Source organism: Acinonyx jubatus, chromosome B1 (genome assembly GCF_027475565.1).
Source record: "Acinonyx jubatus isolate Ajub_Pintada_27869175 chromosome B1, VMU_Ajub_asm_v1.0, whole genome shotgun sequence".
Classification (NCBI taxonomy): Eukaryota; Metazoa; Chordata; class Mammalia; order Carnivora; family Felidae; genus Acinonyx; species Acinonyx jubatus.
The window spans coordinates 158,255,949-158,271,248 of NC_069382.1; the positions used below are offsets into that span (position 1 = coordinate 158,255,949).

Sequence of the window (15,300 nt, forward strand, 5' to 3'; positions counted from 1 at the left end):
TTCCTATTCTCATTTTCTCAAGGAGAAAACTGGCTCTCGGGGTGGTTTAGTGTCCCACAGCTATTAAGAGGGGGAGCTTAGGGGCGCCTGGGTGGCTCAGTCAGTTAAGCGTCCGACTTCAGCTCAGGTCGCGGTCTCCCGGTCCGCGGGTTCGAGCCCCGCTTCCGGCTCTGGGCTGATGGCTCAGAGCCTGGAGCCTGCTTCCGATTCTGTGTCTCCCTCTCTCTCTGCCCCTCCCCCGTTCATGCTGTGTCTCTCTATGTCTCAAAAATAAATAAACGTTAAAAAAAATTTCTTTTTTAAATAAAAAAAAATAAAAAAAAATAAAGAGGGGGAGCTTGGAGTCTTCTTTTTTCCTTTGAGTAGCACTTCCAAGATTGTCTCAGAAAGAGAAAGCATATTGGATACGATGTCATGGGAGAAACTGCTAGTCTTATTTTTAAGAAAGGAAAGGGGTGGGAGTATTTTTCTAATTAGATTCCCTCAAGCTTGTACCGGGAAGGATGTATGGTGACTCACAAAAATATTTAAAGTGCAGTGTCGGGAATTGGCCCTCTGCATTCATTGCAACCTTCTTCAGTGATTTGCAGCCCTGCAGAGTACTTGGCTAAAAGTATTTCCTAGGCTCTCTTGAAGCTAGGGTTCTGGCTGGGAATTCGGTTCCACCTGTTTGAAGTACTGATGTGAGGTTGAGAAGGTGGAACTGAGCAGGGCCACCTTTTCCCTCCTGCTTTGGCTGCTGCTGTTGGCTAACGTGGGTACAGGGCCATGTTTCTCTGCTGTAGTGTCCTTGTCTAGCCCCTAGCGGCATGGGTGTGAAAGTCAGTAGCAGCAATCCAGCAATAGCCATCTCCTCATCCCTGCACTGCAGCTCTGAGATGAGCTTTTGAAGTCAACAATTCCAGTGGTAGCCTCCTGAGTTTCATTTCCTGGCTGCTCCAGAGACCGCAGCTCCTTTGGTGGGTCAGTTGGGTAGTGTTTTACAGGAGGCATATTTGTAGGACGAGTCTAGAGCCCACCTTCCATGCATAAGTGCCGAATCCCCTATATTAAATCCCTCTCTGCTTGAAATAGAATAGTTATAGGTTTTGTATCAGTACCTTGAATGGTACATAAAGTTCCGTAAAATCACATAAACCTTGCAAAAACGTCCTGGAAAATGAAATGAGAGGGAAACGAGCCATGACATCGGTACAAAGTGTGTATCATCAAAGTGTCTCCATTTGCAGAGGGTAGATCACTAATTTGGTTTCTAACCTTTCTACGGGTGACTACAAAGAGGAAAAACAAATATTTGACTTACAAAATCCATTAAGCCAAAACATTCCGTTTCATGGAAAAGCACCACGTGTTCCAGGATGAGAAAGAAATTTCCCTCATGGGTCTTAAAAATGCTGTGAATGATAATAATATAGTAGAGGTGATCTGGGCACAGTAACTCACTAATTGATTTAAAAACAAAACAAAAAGCCAACACTGGTTAAAGTGGTTGCAATTATTTACAAAAACATCATGATACAGGCACATCTTACACCTTTTATTTAAATTAATCCTATGAATATGAGTTCATTCCCCAATCTTTTGGTAGGGCAATGCTCTTTCTTTGATTCTAAAACCTGATTTGAGTTATGCTGCCATTTCTCTCTTCTATAAATCACATCCACAATATATCATCTATGATTTGAAGTTAAATTGGAGTGTGAAATTAAACAAATTGTGAAACATTGTGAGTATGTATTTCTCCTAAGTTTTTTATAGGTTTTCTCCCTTTTTTTTTTTTTTTTTTTTTGTAGTGGTTATTATACCCTTATCTACTTTGAGAGCAATTTTTCTTGGCCACTCACCTTTATGAAGTTTTTCCAAATATTTCCCTTGATTTTGATTGAAATAACTCCAGTCATACTTTTTTGGGGTAGTGAATATAAATATCAAAATATACTACTATTATAAGTTCAACTGACATAAATATGTTTGCAACAAGACAACTTGGCTGGCATGAGCACAAGAGGGCAGACAGACTGGAAAATAGCCCTATTGAGTCAGAGTGCCCAGTGGGTCTGGACATCAGTCTCTACAATCCACAGAGGGTCTAGAGCACTCTGGTGAAAGTCATGTCAAGTAACACCAGAATTGAGTACTGTACTGCCAGAACTTAAAACGGATTATCTCATTTAATTCTATGAACAGCCTATGAGCTAGGAGCTCTTCTTACTTCTACTTAATAGATGAGGTAGCTGAGGCTCAGAGAAATTACATGACTGGACTAAAATCTTATAGTTAATTGATGGCAGGGCTGAGATTAAAACTAGAGTCTTCTTAACTCGAAACATTAGCCACAATAATGTTCTTTTTACAATATCCCTAATCTAAAGTGGAAACTGATGGGATACCCCAAAGTAGAATTCAGCAAAAGCATTTCTGGGGGTTATGATATAGTATCAACCTAGTCTGTGCACGCAGCTTTCTTCTGTTCATGGATAGAACTTGAGTTTCAAACAAGAGGCGAGATGAACTAATTATTCTTTAGACAATTGTGCATAAGCATGGTTTCTATCAACGAGGTTTTCAATGGATTCTGAATGTCAGGGAGTTGGAGGTTATACTGCCTGACAAGTACCCGGAGTGCAGCTATTTTCATCATTGGGTAAGAGCAGGATAAAGCTTTACTAATCAGCCCAAAGAGGGGTAAGGATTGACATTCTTGGGGGTAGGGGAGTTGTAATCATCGGACAGCAGTCCGAAGAGAAAGTGACAGCCTATTTTATAGTCTGAACAGTTCGTATCTAATGTAACACTGGCGTGATTTGCCTTTATTTTAATCATAGGCAACTGAGCTATAGAAATGTGTATGATTGAGAAATAACTCCTTTCTTCCAATTTCCTTTAGACATCTAAGAAAAGCTAATAATCTTCTAAAATATATTGAGATGCCTGGGTGGCTCAGTCGGTTGAGCGTCTGACTTTGGCTCAGGTCATGATCTTGCAGTCCTTGGGTTCGAGCTCTGCATTGGGTTCTGCACTGATGGCTCGGAGCCTGGAGTCTGCTCTGGATTCTGTGTCTCCCTCTCTCTCTGTGCCCCTCCCCTGCTCATGCTCTTGGTGTCTCTCTCTCAAAAATAAACATAAAGAAAATTAAAATACATTGACTAAAAACCAATCCAGACCAATTAATATTCCTTCTACTTTCTTAGTCCTTTTTTAACTTACTGACGTATATTATACTTTCAGACTTCATTAACCTTTAATGAACACATGTACCTGCCCAGCACTGCTCTGTACCCTCTCCGATGGATCATCTTTATTTAATACACTAAGATCTATTATCACATACTTCCCCTTGATTTAGCTTCAAACTCAAACAAACAAATGCATGCCACCCTCTGCATTGTTATGAGTGGACCAGAAATGTTAGGTCTTAGACTTCCAGTAGCCAATGTGATAAGTTCTTATCTGAAAACATCAGGTTTTTGGTATGTCCATACTATAGGAAATCCTAAGTTCAGTTTATGTGTGATGCTCTCGAATGATCATCACAATACATGAGAATTTAAAAACGTAAGTTGCAGTTCCAATAATATTCCCATTTCTTTAAATAACAGAAATAGGTGGATAGACAGGTAGAAAGGCATGGGAGGAACCATACCAAACTTATTGATTACCGAAGGAGGAGTAACAGTTCAACAAATCTTTTCAAAATGGTAGTATATTACCTACAAATTAAAAAGAAAATTGGAAACAAATTGGTGCTGGAGAAGACTGGAAAACCTGCAGACAAGGAAGGTGTACTTCCTTCCTTATTTCCCTGTTAAGTCGAAAGGGGAGTCTGTGGTTAAGTGGCTGGGGACTGCCCCCAAAGTGCTTCAGGCCAGGAAGTCTTCCAGCAAGAGAAGGCATGAGCCATAGCCAACCACAGCAGGCGGGATGGGATTTTAAGCTGCTGAAATGCGGGGGACTTTCAGTGCTTCCAAATGTGGTCTGTGAAAGACTAGAGAGTCTGGGGGTAGCCGTGGGATGGGGGATGAGAGCCTGGCACGTGGACTTCTGGGACCCCCTTGCCACGGGTTTGCTTATTGGGATTCTCGTGTACCTTGGGCTGCAGCAGTGACAGCAACAAAAGAAGTCGAGAATTTCCAATTCCATTGAGAGGGACTTTGGAGTCAAACACAATTTACTTAATCTTGCTCTTACATAGCTTCCCCATTTGTGTAACGCAGATAAATTTATACCTTCTAGGACTGTTATGAGCATAAGATGAAATAATGCAGTTAGGCACTTAGTATTGAATACGTGGTCACTTAAAGGGAAAAAAAAAGGGGAGTCAGCCACATGGTAAATAGAGGCACAGGGCAATGGCGGGCTTGGAATGCCTTCTACTAGACCATTGTCTTCAATTTTCCCTGTCACCTTTAGACATTAAGCATTTCAGAGACCTGGGGTAAATGGTCACCAGCATGTGCTCTGAGCACCTATTCATCCTGGGGACTTCCTCTTTCCCTTTTTGAAAAAGCTGTCTCATTTTGCAAGGTTCCAACCTAATTGCTCATCAGCCTAGGAGGAAAGAAGGCCAACAGGACATGAAGCTCACTCATGTCTAGTGAGCGTTATGGGAAAGACCCCTTCTTTCATCCTAGACCAGGACAAAACACAAGGCCTTTACTGACCCAGGTAGTCTGTCTTGATGAAGACAGGATAATAAATACACAGCGAGGCAGTTTGACATAGTGCTCAGAACCCAAACTCTGAAGCCAGACTTCCTGGATTCAAACCCTGCCTCTGCCACTTACCAGCTGCCTGACCTTGGTCGAGCTACCTGACCTCTCCGTGCCTTAGTTTCCTGATCCATAAAATAATAACTACTGCATATGGTTGTTGAGAGGATGAGATTAGTTAATGTATGCGAGCACTGAGAACATAAGAGCTATGTAAGTGTGATCTGGAAGAATTAGCACACACGCTCCATTTCTCATACCCATGTCCCTACAGCCATAAGTCAGTGACAGCACTGTTTTTCACTGAATCTGTTTGAGGTCTCTGTATTTTTCTGAACAAAGCCACTTCACGTAGTTGTGAATTGATCAGCTCGCCAAGCGAAAACTACCTTCGCGTCGTATTGTAACGTCGACTGGAATATTTAGCGGTAAGCAGTAGAGACAGTCAGTTCACCCATACCAGTTTTCCCTACCAGACCCTCCCCCAAAGTAAAATGTGTTCTGATTAGGGGCAAATGATGCCATACGAGGGGGATTGGACACTCAGGCCGGGCAGCCTGTTGTGTGGACGCAAATGTTTTCAGCTGCCCCAAAATGCCTATTCACATCCTGAGGCAAGCAGCCATGAAAACGTCCTCTTTGCCTGTCTTCGTTCTTCATTTGCTATAGAATAAGAGCGGCTGCTAAGCCACAGACCACAAAGAAAAAGGTCAGTCTCATAAACTACACCACAGTCCTGCTGATGTGCTTGAAAAAGCACGCACACTTCAAAGCCAACCATGGACGGAGACACATAGGCAAGCCGCTCGAGAATGTTTATTTCAACTAGGAACATTTACCCTGAGGACCCAGCCCTTGTGAGGTTAAACCCCTCATAGAAGAACCCACATCATAAAAGCTGCATTTAACCAACAAAAGTGGAATCAACAGTGAAGGAGACATATGGGTAACAGCTTGTTAATTTATAACCAACAATAACAACTGTTGAAGCAAAGGCAAAGTGTTGTGTTCACCCCCACTCTCACTGAACCGAAATCCTTGGATTTGCCCTCTCTCTGATGCTCTTCTCTGCACTTCAGACCCCACTCCCTCTGCAAACCCAACGTTTTGTTTTGTTTTTCTCACGAGGCTCAGATGAACAAGACTGTTCTTTGAAACACAGAGGGAAAAGGGGAAACGTTCCTGGAGGATGCGGGGAAGTTCACATGGCATATAAGGAGGCGGACAGATCACGAAGCTGTGAGAGCGATAGATAATTCTGGAACTTCATTATTAATTTTTACTTCAACCATCATCCTCACCCAAATTTAGTAGCATTGGTAATAAGTAGCAAAGTGGTTGATTTGATTTCTTTACCTTTTCTTCCATTTTTGAAGGTGAATAAAATGGCTAAAATATCATCCAAAGCCCAGAAAAGGACAATAAAGGGCTTGCCCATGTACCAACTAGAACAGTGACATTACTGTTTAAAATCCTAGGATTCAGGGGTCAAACTAGTGTGTGCGTTTCAGCTCCACTGCTCTTAAACATGAGATTGAGGGCAAGACAGTGAGCCTGAGAGGTAAAGTTTTTTCATCTTCAAATGGAGATAAGTAATGTCTACCTCCTGGTGTTATCTTGAGGCTCAAATAAGGAAATAAGTGTAAAATAGCCAATATACATCCAGGTACACAGTAGACATTCAATAAATGATAGTTATCATCATCATCGTTATCACCATCATCATCACTGATAATTATCCAAATAAGGTAACCTATTAGTTATATGACCAAAACATCTTGAGAGATCCCAGAGACAGTCAGACTCAGTGAGCATGTGTACACTCTCAGAGAGTCAGATATGTGGTGTCATCTTACAAGGGAAGAATATTGAAAAGTAACTCATCAAAATTATCTGAATATCTATTAACTATAAACAGGTATGAGAGAAATTTGGGGGATGATAGCAATGTTCTAAAACTATATCAAGGGGATGGATGCTCAACTCTATAAAGTTAACAAAATAGCTGAATTATACACGTACAGGGAATGGGTTTTATGATATGTTAATTATACCTCAATAAAATTGCTGAAAAATATTCTCCATGGACAGGAGCTGAAGGGGAATTCAGAAAACAGGAAGAACAGAAACTACCTTGCATGTAGCATGGAAAGACAAAAAGATGAAAATATGAAAGCTGGATTAAAAGACACAAGGGCAGAGTGAGAGTCTCTATGGTGCACTGAATCGGAATCCTAGAAGGAGAAGAGAAACACAATGGACAGAGGCAATTTAAAAAGGGCTAAGAATGTTCCAATATTGATGAAAGACACAAATCCACAGATTCTAGAAGTCAAAGAATCCCTAATAAGATAAATAAAAATAATTTGAGCTTAGACATATCATAGTGAAACTACAAAGACCAAAGACAAAGAGACAATGTTAGAATCAACAAAGAAAGACAAATATCTTCAAAAGAACAGACTGATCTGACTTCTCAACATCAATGATGGAAATCAGAAGAGTGGAAATAAATGTGCTGAAATGAATGAACCAAATAGAATTGCTGTCCTTGAATTTTATTTCCAGTGAAAACACTGTTCAAGGATAAAGGTGAAATAATCCCCTTAAGGCTTGCCACCTGCAGACCTTCCTCAAATTCTTCCTGGTTTTTTTTTTTTTTTTTGTTTTTGGTTTTTGGGTTGTTGGTGTGTGTGTGTGTGTGTGAGAGAGAGAGAGAGATCACTGAAATTCTACATTTCTTCCATGGGTTGGGCCTTGAATAGTCAACAATTAATTAGGTGCAGTCCCTAGCTTCAAGATGCCCCAAATCTAGACCAGGGTGATTAGATTTAGCAAACAGAATACAGGATACCCAATTTAATTTGCATTTAAGGTAAATAATATTTAGTATCTGTGAGTCCCAAATGGCACACAGAACATGTAACTGGGTGTCGTCTGTTTTACCTGGCCACCACAGTCTATCTGAGGGGATAGATGTCAGAGATATTGTTGGAAATTGTCAGCTGGTAGGTGACATCCACATCCCAGGGACTGGATGAGATAGACCAGAGCTTGGGGAGAGCATGTCAAATGAAAACAGACAAAGGACCAGACCCAGCATTCCAGACTTTAAAGGGTGATGAAGGAAAACAGGTGGACCAGGGAGGGCAGGCCAGAAGGCAAGTTGCAACGAGGAGGTTTCCCATTGCATGAAGCTGCATTCATTCCACGAGTATTGAGTGTCTGCTACAGACCAGGTACTGTTCTAGACACTGTTATAAGCAATAGAAAAATGGAAAAGGATGCTTTGAAATTTTTACTTTGGAGATCATATTCTTAAAGCTTTTAGAGAGCCATTTTTCCTACTCTAGTGACAACCAGGCCACCTGCTACAATACAATCCCTTCTGTTATGGATTGAATTACATCTCACCAAATTCATATGGAAGTCATAATGGTAACTAACTCTCACTACCTCAGAAAGTGACCTTATTTGGAAATAAAGTCATTGTAGATGCAATTAGTTAAGGTGAGGTCATACTGGAGTAGGGTAGACCCTTAATCTGACATGACCGGTATCCTTATAAAAAGAGGGGATTTGGACACAGACATACACACAGAAGGAGAACACCATGTGAAGAAGGCAGAGATCTACAAGCCAACGAATGCCAAAGACTGCCAGCAAACCACCCAAAGCTGGGAGAGAGGCATGAAACAAGTTCTCTCGGCAGCCCTCGGAAGGAACCAACCCTACCAACACAGTTGTTCTCAGACAGCTGACCTCCAGAACAGTGAGACAACACATCTCTGTTGTTCACGCCCATCCCCGCTCCCAGTGCTCAGTGCTTTGTTCCAACAGCCCCGGTGGACTAGTACTTTGCTTCACAAAACTTCCCTAGAAGGCTGACCAGCTGGTACTTCCAGATACAGCCCAGGTAGCCCCAGGTCCCCTCCTGGGAGCGGGGGGGGGGGCGGGGGTGACTCTCCATGCAGATGCTGCCCCCAACAACCTGCTCCCAAGATCAAGCCTTGATTGGGAGAGGTCTCCTGTCTGCAATTTCTATACTTCCAGCCCAGGGACCTACTGGCAACTTTAGTGTCTCTCCCCACTCCGACTAAGGAAGAGAAGTTCTGTCACTTTCCCTTCCTCCCTACCCTTCCGAGTCACCCCTTTTGTCTACTTCTCGTGTCCTCCTTCCCACAAAGCAGGTGTGCATGCCTCAACAAGGCTGCCCAAAAGAACTTTCCTAGTTCCCCTTTCCCCTTCTCCCCCAAGCCTCACCCCCAGTGAGTGTAAAATGAAGCTGCCTACCCAGGCCCCACTCTGGGTAAAAGTTGTGTTGTCTTATATTTCCTGTCTTTCCTGGACCCATTTCTTCCCAGATGACTCTTCCTTGGTCCATGCTGATGGAATGTTTAAGTATTCATTAAAAGATATTAATTAATCACTCATGGGCACTGTGCTAGAAGCTTCAGGAGAATGTGAGACAGAGACCACTTGTGTGTTAATATGAACCGTGGTAATCATCTAAGGGTGATGGGTAAGTCTCGCCTGAGGCTAACTCCAGTGGATTTGTATGGGCTTCCTGGAGAAGATCGGGACTTCTAAGGCATTGTGGCTCTGTGAGAAGGAATGATAGATGAGTGATGTCCATGTGGACATGGAATGGAGGACGCCAGCATGGGATGACCCATGATATTTGCCACCACGGAAGTACAGAGACTCCGATGTGGATTCAAATTCTGGCTCCATGTTGTACTAAGTGAACTTAGGCAAGTCTCAACCTCTCACGACCTTCTGAGCAACTTAACCCCTGAATGTTTGGGTAAATATTTTGACAAGTAGATGATAACCAATAAAACTAGCGATCCTAGCACATACAGGTATTTTATGCTAATTGATTTTAAGACAGGAGAAAGTGGGTGTGGGGAGCAGATGTAAGAACCAAAATAATTACAGCATAAAGCAGAATAGATTTTAAGAGCAGTAAGAAGTACAGGTACAGAATGCCATGGGAATTGAGAGGCAACTTCCAATTGAGACCGTTTCCTTGGTCTTGAAAGGTGGGAGCTGATTGGAAGGGAAGGGACCATATGAAGTCTGAATGGGTGAAGGCAGAAAGAATGCAGTGTGTTCATGGGTCTATGGTAATATGAGAGAAGCTGGGAAGGAAGGCTTGATCAGGGAACCTGAATTCCTGGCAAAAATCTACATGGGACACCAACTGGGTTATGCTGGTACAGGAGCATCTTCTTCATTCCTAGTGAGCCAAATTAGCCATGACAAACGTTACCATTTGTGAGGACCATTTATGTATTAGGCATATGAATTCGGTCTTGATAGCTTCATATTAGTATATTGAGACAGATCCCACTATTATGGAAACAGATTTCCAGAGCCAATCTGCCCGATATCACACATCAGTAAGTAGTCGAGACAAGGCTGGAACCAGGATTTGAACCTAGTTTGAGCCAGGACAAACACCTGATACTTACTTTGTGACTAAAAGCTGGGCCAGTGAGGGAATAACTAGAGGCTAGTAATACAGGAGCCTTTGACAGCTTTTTTTTTTTTTCTTTTTTTAAAAGTTTACTTATTTACTTTGAGAGAGACAGAGACAGCGTGAGCCGGGGAGGGGCAGAGAGAAAGAGAGAGAGAGAGGGAAAGAATCCCAAGCAGGCTCCATGCTGTCAACGCAGAGCATGTCGTGGGGCTCGAACTCATGAAACTGTGAGGTCATGACCTGAGCCAAAACCAAGTCGGATGCTTAACCGACTGAGCCATCTAGGTTCCCTTGCCATTGACTGCTTTTAACTCAAGATTACACACACATGAAAAAGTCTAAGTGACACTGAAAACATTCAGAAAGAAAGGACTCCTTTGTTGTGTGGTCAACCAGCTTTCATTCCTGTAATAGTGGAAAATGCTGGACAGAAATGTGGGTCTGTATTTCAGACTATTGATGTGTCCTAGCCACACAATTCCCCCCTGATTTTAAGAGGATTCCTCATCTTTACAGTCACCTTTCAGCCCTCTCCCCTTTCCTTTCTGGAGGTTCTACTATAGGTATAGATGCCGTGTCAATAAAGAAAATCAAAACTGATGATCTTTTATGTGCCTAACCCATTTTTAGTAAGATCGCGTGGTTAGTGGTTGTTCTTTGTTTCAGGCTGGGAGGACTCTCGGGCCCTGTGGAGGTTCTGGACGGAACTTCCTGATCACAAAGGATGTTCTGGCCACAAGACAGTACCCAACCACCTGGCACAAATCAGCTTCCTCCAAGCAAGTGACAGAACTTAATGTTCCAGAAACAAGTGAGAATACGGTCGAAGGGTAGAGCATGAACATCTCACAACAGAATAACTTCTCTTCAAAATCCAAGCCAACAAGAACACAAACCACTTTCTTGGGTTGCCTCATGTCAACTCTGTGAATTACTTTATAGTTCACGTTAATTTTTTGACAATCTCTTTTAGGAGGAAACAGGCCAGTTATATTAGACTGGACCACACAACACTGTTGCTGTTTCACCATCATTTTGCCTACAAAATTGGTCATTTCACACAAGTCAACCTAATAATAATTGTAGCAATGTGTAGTATTCTCAAAATGTTCATATACGTATTTTTCAATTTAAATGGAGACCACGGGGTGTATGTGCCCCTTTGAAACAGCACACCTGTACCCCTTGGATATATACCTAGTAGTGCAAATACAGGTAGCAGCGCTGACAACAACCAAAATATGAAAGAGCCCAAATGTCCATCGGCAGATGAATGGATAAAGAAGATGTGGTATATAGAGACAATGGAGTACTACTCAGCAATCAAAAAGGAAATCTTGCCATTTGCAACTACGTGGATGGAACTGGAGGGCATAATGCTAAGCAGAATTAGTCAGAGAAAGACAAATATCATAGGACTTCACTTAAGATACAAAACAGATGAACATAAGGGAAGGGAAGCAAAAATAATATAAAAACAAGTAGGGGGACAAAACATAAGAGACTCTTAAATACAGAGAACACACTGAGGGTTGCTGGAGGGGTTATGGGTGGGGGGAATGGGCTAAATGGGTAAGGGGCATTAAGGGAGACACTTGTTGAGAGGAGCACTGGGTGTTATACATAGGGGATGAATCACTGGAATCTACTCCTGAAATCATGATTGCACTATATGCTAACTTGGATGTAAATTAAAATATAAATAAATAAAATAAAAATAAAATAAAATATAAAATAAAATAAAATAATAAAATAATAAAATAAAATAAAATAAAATAAAATAAAATAAAATAAAATGGAGACCTTGGGTTGTAAAAATAAAATGAGAATATATAGCACATACTAAATTCTTAATAAGTGTTTGTGGAATCTTCAAGTATATAAACCCCAGTGATCTGATGGTCTTGGTTGTATCTTACGCACACTAGGTATAAACTTTTTTTTAATGTTTGTTTATTTTGAGAGAGAGATCAAGCATGAGAGAGGGGCAGAGAGAGAGAGAGGGAGAGAGAGAGAATCACAGAACCCAACACAGAGCTTGATCCCATGAACCGTGAGATTGTGACCTGAACCAAAATCAAGAGTCAGATGCTTAACCGACCGGGCCACCCAGGCACCCCTAGGTACAAATTTTCTAACGTCAGGCTGAATGCCCTCTAACACTTTGAAGCTGAGTTTCACTAAGCTTGAAAAAATAATAAAACAAAAGTTCCACTTGATTTATATATGTACATTTTTATTAGAATTCTTCAGAACTGTCAATAGTTGGACAATACACCAGGAAAAAAACACATGGAACATCAACATCCTTTAAACTTGCACCGCGCACATATTTACACATAAAGTTACTGTATATATAAAAAATATTTTCAAGGACTCATGGGCTGGGGAATTATTCAAAAGACATTATTGCTACATTTCAATATTTACAAAAAAAAAGCCATAAAATAATTTCAAACATTAAGCCACTGCAAAGAAACATCCAATGTGGAAAAAAAAAAAAACAACTATAAAAATATAAACTTTCAAGAATATCCAAGACAAAACTCTCAGTGAAGTGCCCCTGAAGTACCTAGACACCCACAATCAACAGCCACTTATCTTACTATGATCAAAGTCAATAGAAACACAAAGGAAATTCTCTGACAAAGTATGGCAAATAGCGACAATCTCTTACGTGATAACAAAACCCCAAAACCTGTTACCTTTGGAAAGGTGCGAGAGTATAGAACTCCAGTGCAAATGGTTACTTCCAGCTAAACGACCACAGTTCTCTAAATGTAGTCTAAGGGACCCAGGAGGGGGAACCGTGAAGGCGGCATACCTGAATCTCGCGAGACAACAAACATGGCCGCGTACACAGGGACCTCTAACGATTGGGCAGGGAGTTATTAAAAAAAAAAAAGTCAACTCTAAGAATAATATCCAGGCTACAGCCCAAAGGGTACAATTTAAATATGTTTCAGCGGGAGAGTAGCCTTACGTCTAAGGAACAGATACAGTATGTTGAGTATATAAACATCAGAGTGCTTTAAGTGTTGGTGGATTGCAAATAAATAAGTACTCAAGCACTCTGCTTCCTACATGGCTGCTATGTAAGCTTTTGGGTAGCTCCTCTGGACAGCTGGGTGAAGAGAAGCAAGAGCAGTACTGATGATGAAGGCCAAGCTACTTCTTGAGTGTTGAAGGACCCTCTTGGGCTCAAGGCAAGAATACCCCCCAAAATATTTGTCTACAAGCATACACACACGCACACACACACACACACTCATATAGGTACTGGCCCGGCGTCCAGGATATGCCTGCAGAGGAGGCTGAATCTAAACTTAATGTCTGGCTACAGAAGGATCCAAACTAAAACAGCACTGTTTTGTTACTCCCGAGGGAGTCATGCAGTCAGTCAGTCACTTTCTCAAATGGCATCCAATCCATTGAGCACAATGCCATTCTGAAGCTGGTAGGCTTGTTCTGGAGCATCTGCAGAGCAAGTTCATAGGCTACAAAAGGAGATCTTTGTTAAGATTGTGCTTGGCAATTATGGTTTTTTTTTTTTTTTTTTTTTCTTAAAAAAAAAAAAAAAAAGCACTGTTTCCTTCAAATTTGTCTGGCCCTTAATCTATTTCTACACACAGCAGACTTGAGCCAGGGTCATATCCAGAAACTACATCTTGTGGGTTTTCTCTCCTCAATATATGAACATGTACAATTTATAGATGAGTATATACAAATGCTGGCTGGGGAGGCCTTCTCTCCGATTCAGCGCCCTAACAGCGAACTCTATTTACAGACCAGGTCAGTAGTACAAAGGCTCATGCCCAGCAGCGAGTCTTATGTTCCTGCTCGGGGAGCATTTTTCCATGGCCTATGTCTCATTCCTCAGCACGAAATCCTAGATTTCTTAAGCCCAGATATTCATAGACTTCTGCCCTTTGTTCTAATAACATTCCATTTTCCACATCAAGAGATCAGGTTTCAGCTTCTAATCTTGCTGCGTCATCGTATCATTATGGATGGTTATGAGGCCCAAAGGCGACTACTGCCATTTATTCAAATAAACTATCAACTCTGCTCTTCAAACAGAAAGTGGAGAAGCCTTGGAAAGGCCCCAGGGTGTGTGGCCCATCCCACCCTCCCTTGCTCCAAGTCTGCATTTTGTTTTTGTTTTGTTTTGTTTTCGTTAATGGAGGCTGCCTCGTTATCGGGGATATGTGCAGTTCGAACCCTTACAATAGCGTGGTGGCTGATGACAAAGATCATTGGCCACTAAAGTGTGCTTGTAAAGACGGGATTACAGCGGGGTGTCCTCTACCCTGGAACAGGATGCGAGTTGAAGGGGGAACGAAATAACCAGGATAGGAACCAAAAGAAGAGGGATCGTTCTCGCTGGGGAGACCCCGGCGCTCCTCCTGCTTCAGGCATCCTCGTGGACCAGCAGAGGTTGGGTAGAAGATGTGCTGCTGCCTACAGAATTGATCCGCACACAATGGTCCACCGCTGTGGGGCGCTCCCGGTTCGGGCTGCAGTTTGCTAAGTTGGAATAAATCTGAGGAAAACAAGCCCACAGTTAACAAGCCAGTCCCTACACCACGAACACAACGACAAAGGGGCCCATTTGGGCTTCGGGATCGCAAATAACTTACAAGGCCTTTTAAAGGGAGGAGACTTACAAGACTTTCACAGCCAAAACCCCAATCCTATTGACAAAAGGAAACACAAGCTTTGTTTTAGCCCTCATTTCCCCCCAGGTCTGATACATAAAAAGTGATGGCAAAAAAATGTGCTGGGACGCATCTGGGAACAAGTATCATCTAACCTATTAAAAAGCTTTATAAACCTCTGCGGCCAATGATGAACCCAATGGCTGATGTCATTTGCTGGGAAATCGGTGGCCCTTCCAGGGGTGGGAAATGCTGTTGTATTTGAAATCTGCTCGGACACCCGGAAAAGCAAGCTTTAACCCAAAAATATCAGTGGTGTGCTCTTAGAAAAGGTAGCTCCGAGCCACGATCCATTAAAAAAAAGCAGCTTAAATAAATCCGAGTTATAGTAAGGATCACAAATTCTTCCTTAAGAGCAGGAGAAGAAATAATGGATTTGAGTTTTGAA

At 41.9% G+C, this 15,300-nt stretch overlaps 1 protein-coding gene across 2 annotated transcripts in view; it reads right to left on the bottom strand.

Moving 5' to 3' along the window:
- Window positions 1–12,409: 12,409 nt before the first annotated feature.
- Window positions 12,410–15,300, bottom strand: part of KIT (KIT proto-oncogene, receptor tyrosine kinase) — an 86,135-nt gene continuing 83,244 nt past the window's right edge. For both annotated transcript variants that reach the window (XM_027056978.2, XM_027056972.2), the window contains exon 21: window positions 12,410–14,737. In XM_027056978.2, the coding sequence (XP_026912779.1) occupies window positions 14,606–14,737 (132 nt within the window). In that variant the 3' untranslated portion in view covers window positions 12,410–14,605. The remainder of the gene's footprint in view (window positions 14,738–15,300) is intronic.